Source organism: Mustela nivalis, assembly GCF_964662115.1.
Source record: "Mustela nivalis genome assembly, chromosome: 14".
In the NCBI taxonomy this organism is placed as follows: domain Eukaryota; kingdom Metazoa; phylum Chordata; class Mammalia; order Carnivora; family Mustelidae; genus Mustela; species Mustela nivalis.
In genome coordinates, this window is record NC_139033.1 from 740,085 (window position 1) to 762,441 (window position 22,357).

Here is a 22,357-nt window from a genome sequence, read left to right on the forward strand (position 1 = left end):
TTAAATGACAGAAGGCTGTCCACCCAGAGCAATGGAGGCTCAAACATGCACATGTGTGTCCCAGAACTTAGAGGTCTTGAGAGCAAGGAGACAAGACACCAAAGCAGCAAGGCATGTCAAGTGCCATAGGCCCCTGTAAGAGCTGAACGCAGAACTTCCCCAGAGGCGTGACCTTGGAGGGGTCCATGATGACGGTGGGCACGAAGTTCAGGAAGATATGGTTGCAGTCAGTGCGCACGTTGGTGTTGTTGAAAGCCACCTCCAGCTCATCCATGGCCTCCAGGAGCAGACGCTCACCCTCGTTCTGCAGGTACTCAAAGGAGGCTTCCTGCCAAATTTGGGGGCGGGGGACAGAGCATAAAAGAAGAGGCCCATGGCTAGAAACAGAGCCTCAGAGAGAACAGAAAGAGGAAAGCATTTCCCCTCCTTCAGAAAGTGTGGCAGAAGAGAAGGGTAGAGCCCTACCTCCAAGACTTTTAATAGTCTATTATAGTTATACCTCCAAGATATTTACCAAGTTTTGCATTTTCTGTATTGGGACGCTCTGACCACTGGGCCTTCCTGACACTGGAGGGACTGCCCCTCCCAGGGTGGCCAATTCCTAGAGATAGTAAACGACTCACCCCTGAGTGTGGTTTTCACAGGCAAACAAGCAAATCCAGAGCACACACCTCCTCTCTGGGCTTCTCAGGTCCCAGGTCACTATCCACCTGCCCTACTCACCCCAGGCCCAGGTACCAGATACCTAGAGACAGCCCCTGAGCTCCAGAACCCACTGAAATTATTCAGACTAGCCAATCCCAAGGATGCCTATCCTGCCTCACTGGTTGTTCTTTCCTGCAGAAACCACAACAAAGACTCTTACCCCATTTCCCTCTCCTCCCCTGCCTCCACACCACCCCACGTGGTGGGGGATGGGATGATATGCCCCCTCCTCTTGGAATCTGAGAGTGACAATCTTTTTGGTGGCAACTGTCTTCCGACCTGTTAGTAAGTACAGGCCTTATTGTACCTGAAAATAATAAAACCCATTAAAATATCTCATTGGCTGAGGTCACCAAAAACTGACATTAGCTTCACATCCATCAGTAGAGGATTTGGGAAAAAAAATTATACACAAGGTAGGTACATCCATGCAAGGACAGAGAATGAAATCAATCCTCTCCATTACCACGTGAGATGAGAGCTACAAGGATCTGACTAGAAGGGGCACCTGGGTGTCTCCTGGGTTAAGCATCTGCCTTCAGCTCAGGTCATGATCCCAGAGTCCTGGGATCCAGTCTGAAAGTCAGGATCCCTGCTCAGCGGGGTGTCTGCTTCTCCTTCTGCCCCTTCCCCTACTCATGCTTGCATTCACACACTCTTGCTCTGAAATAAATCAAATCTTTAAAAAACAAACAAACAAACAGAATTCACTGTGGGGCACCTGGGTAGTTCAGTTGGTTAAGCATCTGCCTTCAGCTCGGGTCATGATCCTGGGGTCCTGGGATGGAGTCCCACATCGGGCTCCCTGCTCAGCAGGGAGTCTCCTTGTCCCTCTCCCTCTGCTCCTCCCCTCTGTTCATGCTCTTTGTCTCTCTCCCAAATAAATAAAGAAAATCTTAAAAAAAAAAAAAGTAGCTCTCAATACTGTTTGAAAAGTCCACAATATAATCATAGGTAATGTGTCTGAATGCAAGAAACAATGAAAAGTGATCATGGCACTCAATAAGCAGATACAAGAAACTCCTTTAATACATTGGTATCTCTCTTCTCAACTCCCTTCTCATGCAGACAGATCCATGGGACACAAGAAGCACGTCCACGTGCTGCCAGCCGGGACACGCACAGAAACCACTTTGCTGTCAGCCTCCCCCGTGCTGGCCAGACAGGGGTCACAAGGGCACACCCCACGATCCCCAGTACAGAGCGGGGACTCAGTGAAGAGCAGGCCGGCAGACGAGTGAGCAGACGAGTGAGCGGCTCAGAGGGAGAAAGAAGTGCTCGGTGGCATCTTACCTTTGTAATGAGGTCCGAGTGCCTGATGATGGCGCGGATGAAGAACCTGTAGTCTGTCACTTCTGCCCCTTCTTTCACTTTGGCAGCGCCCAGGTACAGGTGCATCTTGTGGTTGGCGCAGGGCACTGCGGTAAGATCGAAGCTGCGCATCCGACTGAGCTCCAGCTGGTAGGCCAGGGCAGGCTCCAGGTGACGGTAAATGCGATCTTCTGCAAACTGCAGGGCCAGCCAGGGCGCGGAGACAGACGGACACACAGACACACACCGAATGGGATCCTGGGCTGTGTGCCTGCTGGGTCCGTGCCCTGTCTTACAGACCGCCTGTGTTTGTGGCTTGTGCACCAGGGCGGGCAGCCTTCATCACCTCACCTGTGAGCAACCCCACAGGGGATTTGGGGATTTGGGGTTTGGGAAGGTCCAGAGGAGAGCCTCAAGCCCCGAGGGTCCTGCACACGCTGGCCTGAGCCTCTTGGCTCCCGGGTGAGCCTACCTAGCCCCCAGCACCTGCCAGAACAACCAGCCTCTGCTCATCACAACAAAGAAGTGTTGTGATGAAGAACCTCTCAAGAAGCACCAGAAGCACCTCTCAAGAAGTCACTAAGTGCCGGTTTCTCTGTGGAGACGGGTCCCCCAAAGGAAGCGACAGACAGTGCTGGAGACCAAAGTGGAGAGAAAATAAAGACCTTCACCAAAGGACGGGTCTGAATTAGAACTGAAAGGCTTTGGATAAATTCAACTACAAGCTACTGAAGAGGATGGAGTCTAGAGTCTGCGTTGGGAAGAAGCCCACCTGTTCTAAAGCAGGGACTAGCAAAGCTTTTCTTAAAGGGCCAGAGAGGGAACGTATGAGGCTGGTAGGCCATACAGTCGGTCACAGCCATGCCATCTCTGCCACCGGCACAAGAAAGCCACAGCAGACCACAGCAGATCAAGCAGGTGTGGCTGCATCCCAAGCAAACTTTGTTTATAAAAATAGGGACCCTGGGGCGCCTGGGTGGCTCAGTGGGTTAAGCCGCTGCCTTCGGCTCAGGTCATGATCTCAGGGTCCTGGGATCGAGTCCCGCATCGGGCTCTCTGCTCGGCGGGGAGCCCGCTTCCCTCTCTCTCTCTGCCTGCCTCTCCGTCTACTTGTGATTTCTCTCTGTCAAATAAATAAAATCTTTAAAAAAAAAAAAAAACAGAGACCCAGTCTGCAAGAACATAAGAAAATGAGGTTGGGGGAGCCATCTGAGAACAAAAGTGATCCAGATGAGGAAGACACCAGAGTGAAGGCCAAAAGGATGGGAATCCTGCGGTCCCATTGAACTCCACAGGGAAACACAATCCCAGAGGAAGGCTGGCAGCTACACATCAGTTACGTGTTCTAGAATACAGGGGTACCTTAAGGACTGGGGACTATACTCTTCCTGAAGAGCAAAGACGTCAGGGAAGTGAGAACAGTACCACTGCTCTATGTCATACCTCATCTCTTGCTCTAAACGTGAAAAACTTGGGAAATTCTTTCTGCAAAAGAAATCCATACAAAAAACAATGAAATCAACTCAGATTCATTTAAATATACTTGTAAATATAATTATATAAATATAATTTGATATACTTGTTTTGTAATTTTTTTTTAACCATAACCCATCTGCTTCTAGCATGAATCATTCGGAAAGCCTTCTCTTTTTCAGCAATTGCTCTCTTCCACCCCCATTGACAGAGTAATCACCAAATCAACAGTAGTGAGTCTTGAGGAATGTTATCATACATTATAGGGTCGTACTGAGAATTGTACTGACCTCTTGGGCAATCAGGAATGTGATTCTTCGGAGTCCATAATCCACAAGGATGTTTTTCTGCATTAAAAACCAAACACACAATGGAATAGTACCTAGCTACAAAAAGACATGAGGTACAGATACAAGTTTCAATATGGCTGAATCTTGAAAACACAATGCTGACTCAAAGACACCAGTCACAAAAGACCTCATGTCACAGGATTCCATTTACATGAAAGATCCAGAATGGCAGATCCAACAAAGACAGAAAGTAGATTCGTGGTTGCCTAGGGCAGTGGGGAGGGTGGTGGACTGAGGGAAAACGGCGAGTGATTGCTAATGGGTTTTCTTTTTGGAGGTGGTGTTGGTAAAAATATACTAAAATATATTTATCATGATGATGATTACATGACTGTATGTATATGCCAAAAAGCACTGAATTGTGTACTTCTAATGGCTGACTCAGTGGAGCATGCAATTCTTGTTCGTTGTGAGTTCAAGCCCCACAGTGGATGTGGAGGTGACTTAAAAATAAAATCTTTAAAAGAAAAAGATGAGGGATGCTTGGGTGGCTTAGCTGGTTAAGCAATGCCTTTGGCTCAGGTCATGATTCTGGAGTCCCAGGATCGAGTCCCACATCATGCTCCCTGCTCAGTGGGGAGTTTGCTTCTCTCTCTGCCCCTCCCCCTCTCATGCTCACACACACTCTCTCTCTCTTTTTCAAATAAATAAAAATTTAAAAAAATTTTTTAAAAAGATGAGTAAAAAAAGCCCAAAAAAGTGCACACTGTATGATTGCATTTATACAAAATTCGAGAACAGTTGAGACTAATCTATGTTGTTAAAACTTAGGCTACGGGTCAGTTGTCTCTGGAAAGGAAGAGAGGAGGACATTCACTTTTTGATCTGCATGCTGGTTACACTTGGGAATTCACTATGAAAATTCATCAGGCTGTACTTTTACAATTTGTACACATTTTCCATACATTGAACTTTAATAGGAAAGTACTCAAGAAGGGCAAAAAATTATTTTTTAGGTAATCCCTAAACAAAATAAATATTTTTTAAAGATTTTATTTATTTATTTGACAGAGAGAGACAGTGAAAGAGGGAACGCAAGCAGGGGAAGTAGGAGAGGAAGAAGCAGGCTTTCCACTGAGAGAGCCCCCGATGCGGGGCTCGATTCCAGGACCCTGGGATCATGACCTGAGCAGAAGGCAGATGCTTAACAACTGAGCCACCCAGGTGTCCCCAAAATAAATATTATCATATATAATATCATGGGGAAAGAAAAACCCAAAAGACAAGGAAATATGGTTCTTGCTTAACTTGTCCACACAGTAAGGAAAATTATTAGGGGAAATGAGTAGTCTTAGCCCATTTCAGAAAGACGTTAAGTAGACAAACAAAAGAACACTTAATGGAATGTGGGTTGCAAAGAGAACAGAATAACCACTAAATGAAAAGGGTTTGAATGAGGGGAAACCAGCCTAGTTATGGGGAGCCTCAATCATTTGTTCTCAACTAAGGATGTGTATCAATGTGTGGGTGTGTGTGGGAATATATATGAATGTGTGTATGGGAGAATATGTATGTAGGTATCTACTTAATGTAAAAAAATTTAAATACAAGAGCAATATGTAACATTAAAAGTCCTTCCTCTAGCAGGTGTATATCTTACAGCTCTCCTCTCTTTGGTATGTTATATGTATATTACATACTTTTGAACAGAAGCACATATGTTCAATCTAGTTCTTGGATACCTTCCTGGGCTGGAATTTAGAGGGCGACTTCTTCATCCATGCTTGGGGAATCCTCAGGGCCTATACTTTCTGCAGGTGAGTCTGGCATCCCTCCCACTGCTCTCTCCAGGTAAGAAACACCAACTTTCTTGAGCATCATTTGATTTGGTTTATAGGGTAGGATGAGCCCCAACAACCCAAATGTCATCTTATCTATACTGTGGGATGCCAAGTGTCAACCCAGTAAGGACACCAGCTAGGTCAAGAAGAAACCTGCGGAAGGGAAATATGCCAGTATCTTCATCCTGGGACTGGATGGTAGGGGTGTGGGTTTTGTTTTCAGATTTGCCTGTGCCTTAAACATTTCCTACAGTGAACATCATTACCTTGTTGATTAATCAAGTCATGTCTAAGTAAATCATGACAATAGTGTTCCTAAGCTTTCAAGGTATTACCTATGACTCAGCATCATTCACCATCTCCTGCCCAGGAATTACGAGGCCAGGTCCTCTGAGGGATGCCAAGTCGGAGGAGGTAAGAGATGTCCCTCCCATCTGGATAATATGGAGGGTACAACCAATGCACAGGTAAATAAACTAATAACAACTGAAAATGTCCAACTGTTCTTGAAGTTGAGACCGACTCAGGAGGACTAACATTCAGACCTGGTAGATCTGATTAATTTAAGAGTTAGAAATCTCAGCATCCCATTTTACAGATGGGAAAACTAAGGATCAGAGAGGTACAGTAACCTGCCTGAGGTCACACAGTACCTTCCCACTGTTTGCACTACCTAGGCTTGCCAAGCTGTTCCATATCTGTTTGCAGCTGAGGTCCTTGAGCATACGTAAGAGCTGACCCTCCTCTGGAGGTGAAAATATATGCTGGCAGTGTCCATATGTTTATGTAAGAACAGGTTCTTTGCATATAGGGCAGTCAGTATAGATGACTCTAAAGATTTTGAATTTTGGGGGCGCCTGGGTGGCTCAGTGGGTTAAGCCGCTGCCTTTGGCTCAGGTCATGATCTCAGGGTCCTGGAATTGAGTCCCGCATCGGGCTCTCTGCTCAGCAGGGAGCCTGCTTCCTCCTCTCTCTCTCTCTGTCTGCCTCTCTGCCTACTTGTGATCTCTGTCAAATAAATAAATAAAATCTTAAAAAAAAAAGAAATACCTTTAAAAAAATGATTTTGAATTTTGGGGGGTTATTTCAACAAAAACATTCCCCCCCAACTATGTATTCTATGTATTGAATATGTCCTCAAAGTGGTATATATTCTACCTCATTTCATCATTCATTGCCCTCTTTCCTGGCTAAGTGGTATATAGCTGACCCTTGAACAACGTGGGGGTCAGGGGTGCCGACCCCCTGCACAGTTAAAAATCCATGTACAACTTTGGACTCCCCAAGAACTTAACTATGAATATCCTACCATTGACTAGAAACCTTACCAATAACATAAACAGTCCATAATTGTTGCATGTTATACGTATTATATACTATAGTCTTACAACAAAATAAGCTGATAAAAAGAGGTAGTATTAAGAAAATTACAAGGAAGAGAAAATACATGTGGAGCACTGTACTGTATGTCGGAAAAAAATCTGGGTATGAGTACACCTGCCTAGTTCAATCCATGTTGTTCAAGGTTTAGTATATATATATGTATGTATGTGTGTGTGTATATATATATATATATATATATATATATTTTTTTTTTTTTTTTTAAGAGAGAGAGTAGGGTAGGGAGGGGGCTTTGGCAGAGGGAGAGGGAGAAAGAGAATCTTAAGCAGGCTCCACACCCAGCCTCGAGCCCAACATGGAGCTTGATCCCACAACCCTGAGATCATGACCTGAGTTGGACACTGAACTGACTGAGCTGCCCAGGTGCCCCTATGCATTGTCTTTTAATCTTCACAACCCCCGAGGAGAGAGAAATGCTGCCCCCATGTTATTGGAGAAGAAGCTAAGGCTCTACCAAGTTCACCCACTTCCACCCAAGGTTATAGGCTCTGAGGAGTAGTGGGGCTAGGCTGGGAAGCCAGGTCTGTGACCCTGAAGCACCCAGCAGGACTCAGGCGCATGGGACCCCTCGCCACAACAGCCCCTCCTTCCTCCTCCAGTGACGCAGAACCAGAGGCATGCCCAGCACACCTTGGACTGTACGAACGTCCGGAAAATCGGCACCAGCTCCTCATCTTCCAGGTGGTCTGCGTGCTGGATGGCCACGTTCAGGATGTGGATTGGCTCTTCTCTGAGGTTCTGGGAGAGCAAAACAAAGGCAGGTGGTAGAAGGACTCGGGGACCCCAGCCTGCTCCCTCCTCAGCATGGGCTCCCTGCTCGGACACTGACCTTGCTGTCTTCCTCACAGTACAGGGAAGTGCAGGCCTTGCTGAGGAGGGGGGCTTCCTGGGGCACATTGGCAAAGCAGGAGATGACTTCATCAAAATTCCTGGAGGTGCAGGGTAGAGAGGTAGGGCTGAGGGTCTGCTGCCCCCTGACGTCGAAGGTCAGGATTTTGCTCCGGGCAGATGAGAGACTTGGATCCTTGCTCCTTCCCACCCACTGCTCTCTGAGCCCATCCAGCTCTGTGCAGAGCTCACGGGGGTCCTGACCAGGTCCAACGCACCATAGATGGGGTCTTTTCCCAAAAGGGAAGAAGGAACCTATGTGATCTGAGATTGTGAATAAAAGGAAGTCCTGTGCTCTGGAACCTCAGGTGGCTTCCCCCTGTGCCTCTGTGCCCCTGCCTCTCATCAGGTGGGCTCCCCTGTCCCCTTGTCCCCCATCAGGCCAGGACACCCTTGCTGTTCATCTCCCCAAATGAACTAAGACTGCTATGGAGTTGCACAATAAGATAATCCAAACACAATGCACAACACAGAGGAACAGGTTGGGGGAACGGGCAGTAATAATAGGACTGACTGCTGACATTTATTGAGCATGTCACTTAGACCTTAACCACACTTTATTATGATTAATTTTTTAAGTAGGCTCCACACCCAATGTGGGGCTTGAACTCAGGACCCTGAGGTCAAGAGTCACATGCTATTCTCACTGAGTCAGCCAGGCACCCCTCCCCTGTAACTATACTTTAAATACAATATTTAATATACACTATCTCATTTAATTTTCCTGGTGATCCTGTAAAGTAGATCCTTCTCTTACCGTTATTATAAAGATGGGAAAACTAAGGCACAGAGAGGTAAAGTAATTTGCTCAGAGTCTCACAGCATGGAAGCGCACAGCCAGGCAACCTATACAAACAAACAGGTGGGGGCCAGGGGAAGCCCTGCTCAGTGTGTTGAGAGACTAGGCCACTCTGGGTACCTTACAAAGTCCTCAAATCTCCTGAAGGCGACCATGGCCCCCATCCGCTGGCACAGTGGGGAGAAGCCGTTGTCCATGAAGAGCTCGGTGCTGTGCCTCAGCAGATCGGGGTTGGTGACGCTGATGGGCGCGGCCATCCTACGGGGGGACCAGAAGAGGGGAATGAAGCAGCTGCTTGAAGATCTGGCCCCAAGAGCTGTTCCTGTCCAGAAGCTTCGGAGAGCCAGACTAGCACGAGAGCCTGCCCACAGCAGGACGGAAGATTGTGGGTGGAAGGGATGGGGTCTGGGTCTGAGGAGTCTTGTCTGGTTGCTCAGGACCTGGTAAAGCCTAAGAGCTCCACAAGCGAATGATGATGGATGAACGACATGCATGCACACAAGTCCAGCCTCAACGAGGTCCCAGATCGTGGACTCAGCCACAGAGAAGGAACACACTTAGTGCCCACCTCTCCCAGACAGCCCAGCACCGGGCGGCTGGCTGAAAGGGCAGGTCACATGCCAGTGCCTCCACCCCTGTCAAACCTACTCCTGGGACAGGGTCAGAAACTGAACCTGGCCCCTTGACCAGCAGCCCATTAGAGCTTAGCTGGTCTCTGCCCCCAGGACTGGCTGCTCACAAGCAGCAAAGAGAAACAGGTCCCCTGGAACTGTGACAATTGGGCCCTGGAATCAAGTGAAAGAGGAACTGTTGATCAGATGGGGTTCAGAAGAAAGTCAAAGAGCAAGCCCAGCACCGCTCTCCTGAAAAGGGGACCCGTTTACAAGGTTGCCCCTTGGCTGGTGTCTGGGAGCTTGCGGAGGGTCCCCGCCACTCCCTAAATGAGAAGAGGCTCACGGTGCCCAAAATGTCTATGCTGAGCACCAGCTTTCTTTCTGGAGTCTGGGATTTGGGAGTATGCTGGGCTGAGGGTGTGTACACGACCAGCTCCCTGTGAAAACCCTGGGCACAGAGTCTCTATCCAGCTGCCGGACAACTGCACACAGGTCATCACAACTCATTGCTGGGGGTTGAAGGGCATCCTCCATGACTACCCTGGGAAGGACTCTTGGAAGCTTGCACCAGGTATCCTCCAGACTTCCTCCCCCACCCACATCCCCCGTAACCATGATCCATTCTCTCTTGCTGACTGTTCCTCGATTTGCTTCATGTCCTTTCACTGGGACAATTCCCAGCTGGACACATCCTGAGCCCTGTAAGTCTTCTTAGTGAATCCTCAAATACTGGGTACTCTTGGAGATCCATGACCCAGGTCGGGGGAGGCCTCTGTGACTTCCTGCTGGGCACCCCTGAACTCACCATCGAGGCCCACGCCCTGCTCCTGGACAGCTAAATGCAGAGTAGCAAACTGGCAGGTAGCATGGACTGAGATTGACTTGGATCCCTGCAGCATTTTTAATATATTCGGACACATTAATTACCTATTCATAATGAAGTTGAAGAATTTCATTTATTTTTTAAAGTCTAGATGTCCTGCTTCTCTCATGGGGGGAAAAATAAGGGAAGATTTGGTCTGGCTGGCCATTTGCCAGGAACTAGAACAGCATCCCCCCCAGGTAGGGCCATAACTCTCCAGGTCCTGCCTCCCAACCAGACTCCCAATACCGTGGGCCTGGCCCTAAGGCCTGGCACGCAGCTCTCCTGGCCTCCAGCCCAACCTCCCTGGACTGGTCCCCTGAGTCAATTCACAGAGGGTCCGGTGCTATAGCCTGGCCCTGCTGGGAGGTGGGACTTCACTTGTCATGGCCCTTCCTGGAGGCCCTGAAGAGTGGCATTTGGTGGCAACAGCAGGCCTGAAGACACAGGCCTGGAGCAAGCTTCTGGTACTCCCAGCCAACAGCACAGCAAGGACCTGAGATGGTCAGGGAATCCCTCCAGGGTCCTCAGTGTCTGTGTGGGTCAAAATAGAACCCTGGACCCATATTGGTCACAACCAATAACCCAAATATGTGTGTAAGTTCCTCCTAAGAAACAAGGGCTAACTGACCCACAGGTTTCTGGAGAACTACCTTCCTATCCTAACCGGGTTGAACTGCTAAGACAACAGAATCAAGGAAAGAACAGAATGTCTCCTCACTGGCAGACAGTTTCAAAAGCCCTTGTACCACACCTCCCACAGTCCCCAAATGATTCCAAGGCACACAATTCGTCTCCTTTTCTCTCAACTGGACAAAATAGCATGATCTTTTTTTCCTTTTTTTTTTTTTTAAATAAGAAGGGTGGGGCGCCTGGGTGGCCATGGGACCAAAGTCCCATGCCTTTGGTTCAAGTCATGATCCCAGGGTCCTGGGATGGAGCCCCGCACCGGGCTCCCTACTCAGCGGGAAGCCTGCTTCTCCTTCTCCCACTCCCCCTGCTGTCTTTGTCAAATAAATAAATAAAAATCTTTAAGAAATAAAACAAAAGGAGAACCTGGGTGGCTCAGTGTGTTAAAGCCTTTGCCTTTGGCTCAGGTCATGATCCCAGGGTCCTGGGATCAAGCTCTGCTAGGCAGGGAGCCTGTTTCCCTTCCTCTCTCTCTGCCTCTCTCTGCCTACTTGTGATCTCTCTGTCAAATAAATAAATAAAATCTTTAAAAAAATAAAAATAAAAAAACAAAATAAGAGTAAAAATAAATGACATAAAAATAAATAAACAGTGTATATAAAAGGAGGTCTTCAGGGGGAAGCAGTTTGTTTCTTCATCCATAACAGAGTAACACCCTTCTTCTTAAAAGCAGTGGAAAGAAAAACATGCTTTGAAACCCCAAGAGGGGACGCCTGGGTGGCTCAGTTGGTTAAGCAGCTGCCTTCGGCTCAGGTCATGATCCCAGCATCCTGGGATCGAGTCCCACATCGGGCTCCTTGCTCAGCAGGGAGCCTGCTTCTCCCTCTGCCTCTGCCTGCCATTCTGTCTGCCTGTGCTCGCTCTCTCCCCCTCTCTCTCTCTCTGATAAATAAATAAAATCTTGAAACCCCAAGAGATCCAAATATTCCCCACTTCAAGAAATCATGAATCCTGCTGCCCATAGAGAGACAAGATCTGATTAAGTCAATACCCAAATCATGATGAGACTATCCTAGCCACAAGCCAGGCCTGTGGGGACCCCAGGAGAGCCAGAGCCAGAGGAGTAAGGAAGAGAGAAAGGGAAGGCTCCCAATCCCAGGGAGAGGTGTTTGCTTTAGCTGAAGGTAATGCACTCTACCTGACCAGGATGGTACTTCAGGTCCTGAAATAAGATGGATTAAAAAAACGGAAAGTGAGAGAACAGCACAGGCACACCAGGGTGACCCCAACTGAGAACACTTTAGGGATCCAGACAGGCCAACACACTTGCCCCAGCTGGTGGCTCCAGAGGACCCGCAGGGGCTATGGAGGGCACTCCGATGGAAGAGGCATGTGGCTCAGATCCCTACCCCACGTGAATGAGCACTAGGCCCACACCAAGGGAAGGCCCAGGGCTCCTTGTGTGTCAAATGGAGACAACAACACATTTTTGGCCAACAGATGGCGAGGACTGAATGATATAGAGCATGGAAGCATTTAGCATGGTGGCCGACCAACAACATGCCATCGGGCAGTAACAAGCACAGCGATCATCATCACAGGGGACCCGGATGCTCACCAACTTTCTACATGCCAGACACTGCCCTAAATGCCATGTGCATCATATCTCATGGTTTAGGAAAGCACTGTCCAACGGAACTTTCGATGGTGACAGAATATTCTAGAACTGCAATATCCAATATGGCAGCCACAAACCACATGCGGCTGCTGAGCTTTTTCAGTGTGGCTTGTATGACTGAGGAGCCGAATTATTTTTTTTTAACTTTTAACTTTTTTTAAAATTTTTATAATTTTTTTTCTTTTTTTAATTTTTTATAAACATATAATATATTTTTATCCCCAGGGGTACAGGTCTGTGAATCACCAGGTTTACACACTTCACAGCACTCACCATAGCACATACCCTCCCCAATGTCCATAACCATAACCCTGATTGTCTTCCCCAGACATAATTGCTGGGTCCCTCCAGAGCCAGGACTATGGGGCTTAGGGAGAAAAGGAAAACACACAACCTCTGAGTTCACACCACTCCATACCTGTTTGGGTGGGAGGAGGGCAACATGAACTGGAACTCCACCACGCAGGTGCCATCTGGGAGCTCCCGGTGCTGCAAACTGTTTAACTCATAGGCAATGTAGCCCCGTCGCACATAAACCTAATAAGGCAGAAGAACAGAAGACATTCTCACAGAGGGCACTGCAGGGTGCCCGCAAAACCCACTGAAGTTCAGGCCGGAGGGATCCAGAAATTATCTCTAAGTGATCCCCAAACAGAAGCAAAGAACAAATTTGCCCACATTTTACATTACTTTTCTTTGCCAAGCGCTAGATGGTAAATGTTTTAGGTTTTGTGGGATATCTGTCTCTATCCCAGCTATTCAGTTTTGTTGCTGCAGCCTGGAAACAGCCAAGGACAATATGTACGTGAAGGGGCCACCTGGGTTCCAATAAAACTTTATTTACAAAACAAGCAGTGGGCCACATGTGGCCCACAGGCTATGGTCCGCCAATTCCTTCTCTAGAATGGAATATTCTAGAGAAGGTGCCACCGGAGAGAAATGTAACATAGTCACATGTGCAATTTTAATTTTCAATCTTCTAGTTAGCCACTTCACAAAAAGGCAACAGGTGATTATCAGTTTAATAGTATACTTGATTTCATCCCCAATAACCAAATGTCATATCATCTTGACATAGACTCAGTACAAAAAAGTGTTGATACAGTAGCAATTCTTTCTCCATACAAAGTCTTTGGAATCCGGTGGGTACTGTATACTCAGAGCATAGCTCAACTCAGACCCATTGCATTTCAAGCCCTCACTAGCCACAATGTGGCCAGTGGCCGCCACATTGGACAGCACAGTTCCAGAGGTTAGACGGGAGTCTTTTAATTGAATAAGGAATATAAGAATTGTGTAGCAAGAGTTAACATAGCAGACCTAACTACTATCCTTTAAAACACCCTTGGCTGGCCTCTGAGAACTTGGATTTGGGAGGGTTCCCATTATTCTTCGATAAGAATGGTTCATGGCAGCTTAGTTGTACAAAGAGTGATTTTATGTTGAACATGCACTTTCTTTCTGGGAATTTAATATTTTGTTACATACTAGGACCAGCCCTCAGGAAAACCCCTGGGGCACTGAGTCTCTGAGCCTCATTTCAAATATGTTGTCATGGGGTTCCTGGGGGCTCAGTTGGTTAAGTACCTTAGGCTCAGGTCATGATCTCAGGGTCCTGGGATCAAGCCCGCATTGGGCTCCCTGTTCAGTGGTGAATCTGCTAGTCCTCCTTTTCCCTCTGTCCATCCCCTCCCTCATGCTCTCGCTCTCTCTAAAGTAAACAAATGAGATCTTTTTTTTTTTTTTTTTAAAGATTTTATTTATTTATTTGAAATACGGAGATCACAAGTAGGCAGAGAGGCAGGCAGAGAGAGAGAGAGAGGGAAGCAGGCTTCCTGCGGAGCAGGGAGCCCGATGCGGGGCTCGATCCCAGGACCCTGAGATCATGACCCGAGCCAAAGGCAGCAGCCCAAACCACTGAGCCACCCAGGCGCCCCAACAAATGAGATCTTAAAAGAAGGAAAAATCACATGTTGTCACAATTCATTCCTTGAAGAATCTAAAGTGCCTACAGGACCACTGCCAACTTGTACTTGGTTTCCTCTGGATGTCACCCCACGCACTTTGTCCCTCAGCTGATTGTGCTCTGTGTCTTTTCACTGTAACAAATCAGCCATGAGCATGGCTGTCTGCTGAGGCCTGTGAGTCTTCCTAGTGACTCATCAGACCTGGGGCTGGTCTCAGGGACACCCACACATTTAGAGCACAAACGAAACTCCACACATCTCAGTAGACCAAGTAAAACTGTAATGTTCACAATGCTCATCTTGAGTCGTGGAGAAAAGGCTGGATTGTGTTCAATCAACCTGCCAAACAAAGGGACAGGATGCTCAAAGAGATCTGGAAAGTTCTCCAACAGAAAAAAAAGGGGGTGGAGATTTAGCACTCAAAGCAAAGAAGGTGGGCTGCTGCCTTCCATCTGACATAGGGTTGCCCCTCAAATAGGACAGGTGCTTGGACACATCAGATACTTACTCATCTATCTTCAAATAACCCTGTGAGGTAGGTATTACTGCCCCTACTGTGGTGTGAGAAGCTAAACGTCCAGAGAAGGCAGGCAACTGGGCAGAGGTCACACAGCTCATACCCTGGCACAGCTTGCTCCCACCGACTGGAGCCTCTTTGTTCTTTCTCTCCAATTCTGACTCGCTCTGAATGCCTGCTTTCATATCACTTTCTCATCCAAGTTGGAGCTGACCCTCCCTGTCAGGTTCTATCTGCTGTCTGCTTCTCAGGGTGACAGCTGCATTCCCACTGCAACCTTATCATGTGGTAAAGAAGAAAGCACTTAGCACGTGTCTCTCCCTAAGCTGCCTTAGGGCACACTGGCTGTTCCCTGGTTTATCCTCAGCGCCCAGCACACAGTGGGTTTCAATATAGTTGAACATTGGAAAGAGGGGGGGAAAGGCACTGATGAGAGCTACTGGGTCTCACTCCTAGAAACACGGAGATCTGAAGAGTTGCTTTTTTTTTTTTTTTTAATTTGACAGAGAGAGAGATCACAAGTAGGCAGAGAGGCAGGCAGGGGGGCGGGGGGAAGCAGGCTCCTGCTAAGCAGAGAGCCTGATGTGGGGCCCGATCCCAGGACCCTGGGACCCCTGGAGGCAGAGGGTTTAACCCACTGAGCCACCCAGGCGTCCCTGAAAAGGATTCTTTGAGCTGAAACCAGGCAGGAGGGAAAGACTGCAAGCCAAGGAGACTCTGGGGCTGTGACATGTTCGCAAGCCCCAAAAGGTCCCCATGGAGACCCAGTACCAGGATGGGTGACCCATAGGGTCTACAAAGGTGGCAGAAGAGGGAGTGGGGGCCATAGGGGACAGAGACTCCAAGATCAGAGGGTTGTGTTGCTGGTCACTCCCTTCTCTGCCCCATCACAGCGGGAGGTCACCTGAAATTGTCACCTAGGTTCCTCCCAGGTTTTGTGGTTCCCAGCAGAAGAGTCTTCAAAAGGTATGTAATACAGGGAGTCAGGGAGTCAGCACAGAGGCCTGTGCTCTTGGTGGCTAGTATTTAGAAGTGACCTGCCGAGATGAGGACGAGATGGCATAGGAAGTAACCGGGATTATCAGCAAGGACTCTGGACTGGGACCTCGTGTGAGTCCTGGGCTTGCCATTCCCCAGCTGTGAGACCTTGAGCAAGTGGCTCCACTACTCTGAGCTTCAGTTTCCTTCCCTGGAAGATGGGTGTAACAACAGTCCCTACCTCGTGGAGAGGAGGACAGGATCCCACACTTGAGGTACGTGGCCCAGGGTCAGGCGCATGGCCGGCAGGCAGTGGGTGCAAGAACTGGTATTTTGGGGACGGATGCTGTTGGGGCCTCCCTCCTACTTACCTCCAAGGATGCCATGCAGACGACTTTATTAGCATGGTAGAAGAAAGTGGGCAGGACATCAAATATGGTCGTTTCAGAGAGTATTAGTTTCTAGGGGATGGGAAGAGAAGGAAGGGAAACATGAGCGAGTTTCAACCACGAGTCAGATGAATGGAGGGACGGGGCAGGGAAGGGACACACATAGTGGTTTTATCAACAAAACGCTGCCAGCGTGCAGCATTGATCAACAGTTCTGGGAGGACAGCACCTAAGGTTCCCCGTCCGGAGGTGGAGAGGGTGGCTGGAGGTTTGCCAATGATCCAAAGGTGTGGGGTGGGGGAGCCCAAAAGATGAAGCCATGCCCTAGCCATGCGAGTGTGCATGGTTTCCAGTCAACTCCACAACACCTGGGTTTTTAAAATGGCCCTTCCTGGGGGAGACTTGCTGCCCGATACCCTGTCCATCCTACACGACTGGACCTCTCCCAGAGGCTCCCTGAAGCCCCCTCAGGCAGCCCCAGCCACATGGGGCTAAAGCATTAGTGTTTCCAACTGTGTGCTGAACCCAGGTACGGGCGCACTGAGGGCACGGGGAGCGCATCTCCCAGACGCCCCACCCAGGCCACAGTGGGTGCTCTGGAAGGGGCGCTGAGGGCGGCGGCCTCACCTTGAGGTTTTCTGGGCAGAACTGGTGGCCATACATGTCGATGGCAGACAGGAAAATGGACTCCACCTGGTTGTGCCTCAGCTCGTAGGACGGGAGGTGGGAGGCGATCAGGACCTGCAGTGGGTGGGGACGGGGAAGCCAACCTTACAGGGGAGAAGCCAAGGGCCGGGCCCCAACATGGGTCACAGAATGGCAGCAGAGGGGCTGTGCCCTGTGAAGGACGGAGGAGGGGAGGGACGGCAGCCCACGACCCTACCTGTCTGGCTCTGAGGGCCACTTTGCAATGCTCGCTCTTGCTCAGCTGAGTGAGCTCGATGAGGATGGAGGTCAGCTCTTCCGACAGGGAAGGGTCTGGACCACAGAGCTCATCCTTGGGGGGACAAAGACAGAATCCAAATGGCTTTCCTCTGCCAGAATGAAACAAGCCAGCACTCGCCCTCAGCTGGGGGGTGCAGGTACCCCAACAAGCCAGATGGCTCCTCAGCTCTCTGGGCATCCCTGGCACAGCCTGATAATCATGCCCATGCCCAAAACACCTGCTTGGATGAAAAATACAATTAAGTCTTTTCCTACATCACTATTAATAACCAGCTGTTATCAGGCAAGCAACTCCACACTTGACATTCATTTTCCCAAACCTGCCCACCCTTCTGAGGAGTTACGATATGATTCCCATTTTACAGATGAGGAAACTGAGGCTCAGAAGCAGTGTGCCCTGCCTTCAGGCCACAAAGCATGGGCAAAGCCGAGCCATATCCAAACCCCGGTCTGTTTTGTCCTCAAGGCTTCTAATTCTTTCCTGCCTGACTTAAGGGTTTGACAGTTTCAGAGAACAGTTTCAGAGTTGGGTACAAACAAGAGTAAGGTTCACATGGGATGCTCTAGTGAGGGTGGTAAGCCACCCTCTGGGAGTCCCCAGGGGGAGAATTCTGGAGACGTCAAGGGCAGCTTCTTACAGGAAAGAGGATTTGGAGTTGCAGAAGAGGATTTGGAGTTGCAGAAGAGGATTTGGAGTTGCAGAAGAGGTAGAGGGACTGTGGTTCCCATGAGCATCCCTCCTCCCACTTTGGAACAAGGGACCTTTTGGTTAGACACCAGAGGGCTATAAGCAACTGGACTGCCCTAAATGCAAGCAGAGCTTGGGAAGGGCTCAGAGCAGGTGCTCCCCAATACCTGCTAAAGATATAACAATGACTTGCTGGGAATGTGAACACTCCAGCAACACGCCCCCACCCCTGCCCCAGCCCAGACTATTCTCCAAGAAGTCACCAGATGGGGGGACCATGGGTCCTTTCTTCTACATCTGCCTCCGCATTTCCCAAATTAGAATGAGCCTGTTCGGGCGCCTGGGTGGCTCAGTGGGTTAAGCCGCTGCCTTCGGCTCAGGTCATGATCTCAGGGTCCTGGGATCGAGTCCCACATCGGGCTCTCTGCTCAGCAGGGAGCCTGCTTCCTCCTCTCTCTTTCTCTTCCTGCCTCTCTGCCTACTTGTAATCTCTGTCAAATAAATAAATAAATCTTTAAAAAAAAAAAAAAAAGAATGAGCCTGTTCTATTTTCATGATCAGAACATTTGTAACGCATTAATATTTCACACTTGTACACAAACACACAAGCCTATTTGTGCTAAAGAAATCACATAGTTATTTGAAACTTTCTCTCCCTTCCCCAGTATGATTTGCTTTAGAAACTAAGTCCCCTCGGGGCGCCTGGGTGGCTCAGTGGGTTAAGCCGCTGCCTTCGGCTCAGGTCATGATCTCAGGGTGCTGGGAGCCCCGCATTGGGCTCTCTGCTCAGCGGGGAGCCTGCTTCCTCCTCTCTCTCTCTGCCTGCCTCTCTGCCTACTTGTGATCTCTCTCTGTCAAATAAATAAATAAAATCTTTAAAAAAAAAAAAAAAAAGAAACTAAGTCCCCTCAAAGACTCAAACAATTTCATTTCCAAGTAAATATTCAATTAACAAGTATTTCCGTTAAGTCTCCTAGGCACCAGATACCATCAAATGCAAAGAACTCATCATTTTCAACAAATGGAACCAAGAGAGCCAAAAGAATAAGGGATCTTGCCACACATTCCCCAAACCACACCTGGTACATCTTCAGCCCCCTTCACTGAGAAGCCCCAAGCAAGTGTCCTAGTTCTCTGGCCTGGGGCCCCCTCCACCAGGCTGTCCTCTGGTGTACACAATTTTTAGCACTCTCCTGCCCAGAAGAGAGTCAGTATGTACACAAAGAGTAACGAATAGCAGGATAACTCACAGCTCTCATCCCTGGCCTTTAAATGGCGAGCAGATGCTAACAGAAAACAGGCATACCTTGCTTTACAAACACTCAGCTGAAAAAAACCTCTGTCCAGGGGAGGTATTTTGCAAAGCATTATATATAATTTTAGCAGTGGCCTTCCCTGCAGAGTGGACATCTCTTTAGGCATAAGTTCCCAATCATGGCTGCATGATGCAATCCCTTGGAAAGCCCTCCCCCCAATTTAATTTTGAATAATTTCAAAAACTACATAAGAATTAAGGATCAGTTGGGGCTCCTGGGGGCTCAGTCGGTTGAGCATCCTATTCTTGATTTCTTCTCAGACCATGATCTCAGGGTCCTGGAATCGAGCCCTTGGTTGGGCTCCACATCCAGCGGGGAGTCTGCTTGAGGATTCTCCCCCATTCTCTCTTCCTCCGCCCCACCCCCCCAACACTCTCTCTAAAATAAAAAACAAAATTTAAACAAAATTAAGGATCAATACATTGAAAATCCTATACTGATAATCTAGATTCACCAACTGCTACTTTTACTACTATTATCACATCTACTTTTTCTCTGGTAAGCACGCACACACACACACATATGCACACATGTGCACACATATATGTTTTCTTTCTTTGAAAGTCAGTTACAGACACCATGATCCTTCCCACTAAGATTGTACCTCAAGAAAAAAGATCTCTTAGCTAACTAAAGAGCTATTAAAACACCCAAGAAATGGAACATTAAACTGAAAATATATAACATACAGCTTACATTTGAGTTTCCCATTGGGAAAGCTTTCAAAAAGTATTAATGCCTGGCCCACATCCCCAGAAAGCCTGATTTAACTGACCAGGGTAGGGCCTGGGCATCTGTGTCTTTTAAAAGCTCCCCTCACCTACCCAGGGAGATTCTCATATAGCTAGGATTAAGAGATCCTCACGTTACCCTAGATTTCAAAATGATTCTTTACAAAAATATCAATATTTATGAATCCATCTTGTTAGGGTGTTAACTATCCTATAGGCCCAACCCCAAATCTGTCCCACTGCCTATCTTTGTAAATAAAGTTTTATTGGCACACATTCACTTATAGATTGTCTATGACTTCTTTCATGCTACGACAGCAGAGCTGAGTTGTTGCAACATAGGCTGTGTGGTTCTCAAGATTAAAATATTTACTATCTTTATAAAAAACAAAACAAAACAAAACAAAACAAAAAAAACCCTTCCAGCCCCTTCTTGCTATAAGTCAAGTCCACCTCTCTCTTAATCTCTCTTACTATCTGCAGAGTCTACATTTTCCAAGGGGGCCATCAGGAACCATATCAAGGAAAAACATCTTTACCTATAACAGACGCTAATTATCATCTAGTAGGAAGAGAAATAAGAGCAAAGAAACTCTACGCTTCTCCAACAAGGGAAAATAAAAATCCTCCCACAAGACTCAGAATCCAATTATTGCCTAGTAACTCACTACTCTGGGGCCAGGCCATGGGTTCAAATCCCAGCTCTGCATTTAGAAGGTGGGCACCCTTGGGAAAGTGACTACTTCAACTCCGTGCTCTACCAAAGTGAGTCAGAACAGGACATGCATTGCTTGCTGTGAGAATTAAATTAGTATTTGTAAAGCATGTTAGGAGTGCTGGGTGCCTGGTAGGTGCTTTGTGTGAATCATGATCTCCTGCAGTGACTCAAAAATCCCATCCCCTGCCTGGTTTTATAAACAAAGCTTCACTGGGACACAGCCACATCCATGTGTTTACATTGCACAAGGTCAGGACTGAGCCAGTATGAACCAGCAAAAGCTAGAATATTTATACTCTGGCCCTTTCCAGAATGTTTGTGGCCGCCAAGCCACTCCCACAGTGAGTACAGGGTGCCCTTTCTTGCTTACGATCAACATGATCACCAGCTGGTTCTTCTTGGCCACCTGTGCGTGGGAAAAGATGCAGTCCAGCACCTGGGACATGTCTGGCTTCAGCTGCTCCCTGAGGTTGATCACACACTTGTCATAGTGAGCTAGAGGGAGACAAAGGGGTAAGGCTCAGGGCCCTTCCACCCTGTGGGCTTGTCACCAGTGCTGGTGGCAACTCTTGCCTTGTTGGAAATGGTGCTCCACCCGTAAATATCTCCGCAGAAGGTCCAACACCACTGCTTTCATGTAGCCTCGGGTCCCACTGCGGTACCTGGGGAGGAAGGAAAGGCTGCTTGAACCATCAGTTCCACTTCCTGGGGCACCCACGTCTACAGTGGGGCTTTTAGGACTTCCAAAAGGAAAGAAACAGTAATCCAGTATCTGGAGGCTATATCTCCTAATCCTCAAGGCTGGGAGTGATATGTGAGTCGGTTCATTTGGATGCACTCTGTAGGCCAAGGACAGCAGTGACTTGCCCAAGGTCATACATCCAGCCAGAGTCCAAGTCTGAGCATTTGGATGGCTCCTGTCCATCCCCAGAGAGAAAGGACAGGAGGCTGAAAAGGGTCAGCCTTGCATACACAGTTGATACCAAAAATGATCAATTAACCATCCTAGGTATAAAGAGAGCTTGAAAGATAATTAAATGAAACTTGAAAGATATTTATTGATAGATCCCTATGTAAATTTCACTTCTTTTTTAGAAAACAAATTTTAACCTGGATGTTTGCTAAAACATTCTAAATCATTTCTGCATGTAGGAAACTGAGTTTCCTAAGTGATATGACATTGAATTTTAAGGGCATTAAGACCAGTTTAACTCCAGAGTCACTGACAACAAAAGGAAGAACCTAAAACATGCACTTATTCAAGTGTGATCTAAAAAAAATACATAGAACGGAGCTTTGAGGGGCGCCTGGGTGGCTCAGTTGGTTAAGCATCTGACTCTTGGTTTCAGCTCAGGTCATGATCTCAGGGTCATGCGATCGAACCCTGCATCAATGATGGAGCCCTGTGTCAGGCTCCACGCTCAGCAGGGAATCTCCCTCTCCATCTGTCCCTTCCCTCACTCACGTGCATGTGCGTGCTCGCACTCTCTAAAATAAACCTTAAAAAAAAAAAAACAACAGAGCTGTGATATTTATGTTTAACAGAAAATCTGCTAGGGGATTGTTCATTTTCTTCTAGGTGTTTCTCTGAAGCTAAAATGTGGGTTTAAGGTTAG

General features: G+C 47.8%; 1 protein-coding gene across 5 annotated transcripts in view; it reads right to left on the minus strand.

Annotated features, from left to right (window-relative positions):
- ACACB (acetyl-CoA carboxylase beta) overlaps positions 1-22,357 on the minus strand; it is a 122,772-nt gene that overhangs the window by 27,123 nt on the left and 73,292 nt on the right. For 4 of the 5 annotated variants that reach the window (XM_082700081.1, XM_082700082.1, XM_082700083.1 and 1 more), the window contains 13 exons: positions 21,315-21,403; positions 21,112-21,236; positions 17,227-17,340; positions 16,971-17,084; positions 16,326-16,415; positions 12,911-13,029; positions 8,829-8,966; positions 7,851-7,950; positions 7,652-7,759; positions 3,780-3,836; positions 3,460-3,501; positions 1,999-2,214; positions 173-328 (listed from right to left, as the gene is read on the minus strand). In XM_082700081.1, coding sequence (XP_082556207.1) covers positions 173-328; positions 1,999-2,214; positions 3,460-3,501; positions 3,780-3,836; positions 7,652-7,759; positions 7,851-7,950; positions 8,829-8,966; positions 12,911-13,029; positions 16,326-16,415; positions 16,971-17,084; positions 17,227-17,340; positions 21,112-21,236; positions 21,315-21,403 — 1,468 coding nt within the window. Of the gene's footprint in view, positions 1-172; positions 329-1,998; positions 2,215-3,459; positions 3,502-3,779; positions 3,837-7,651; positions 7,760-7,850; positions 7,951-8,828; positions 8,967-12,910; positions 13,030-16,325; positions 16,416-16,970; positions 17,085-17,226; positions 17,341-21,111; positions 21,237-21,314; positions 21,404-22,357 lie in introns of those variants that run through there. The other variant, XR_014303055.1, reaches the window with a different exon arrangement.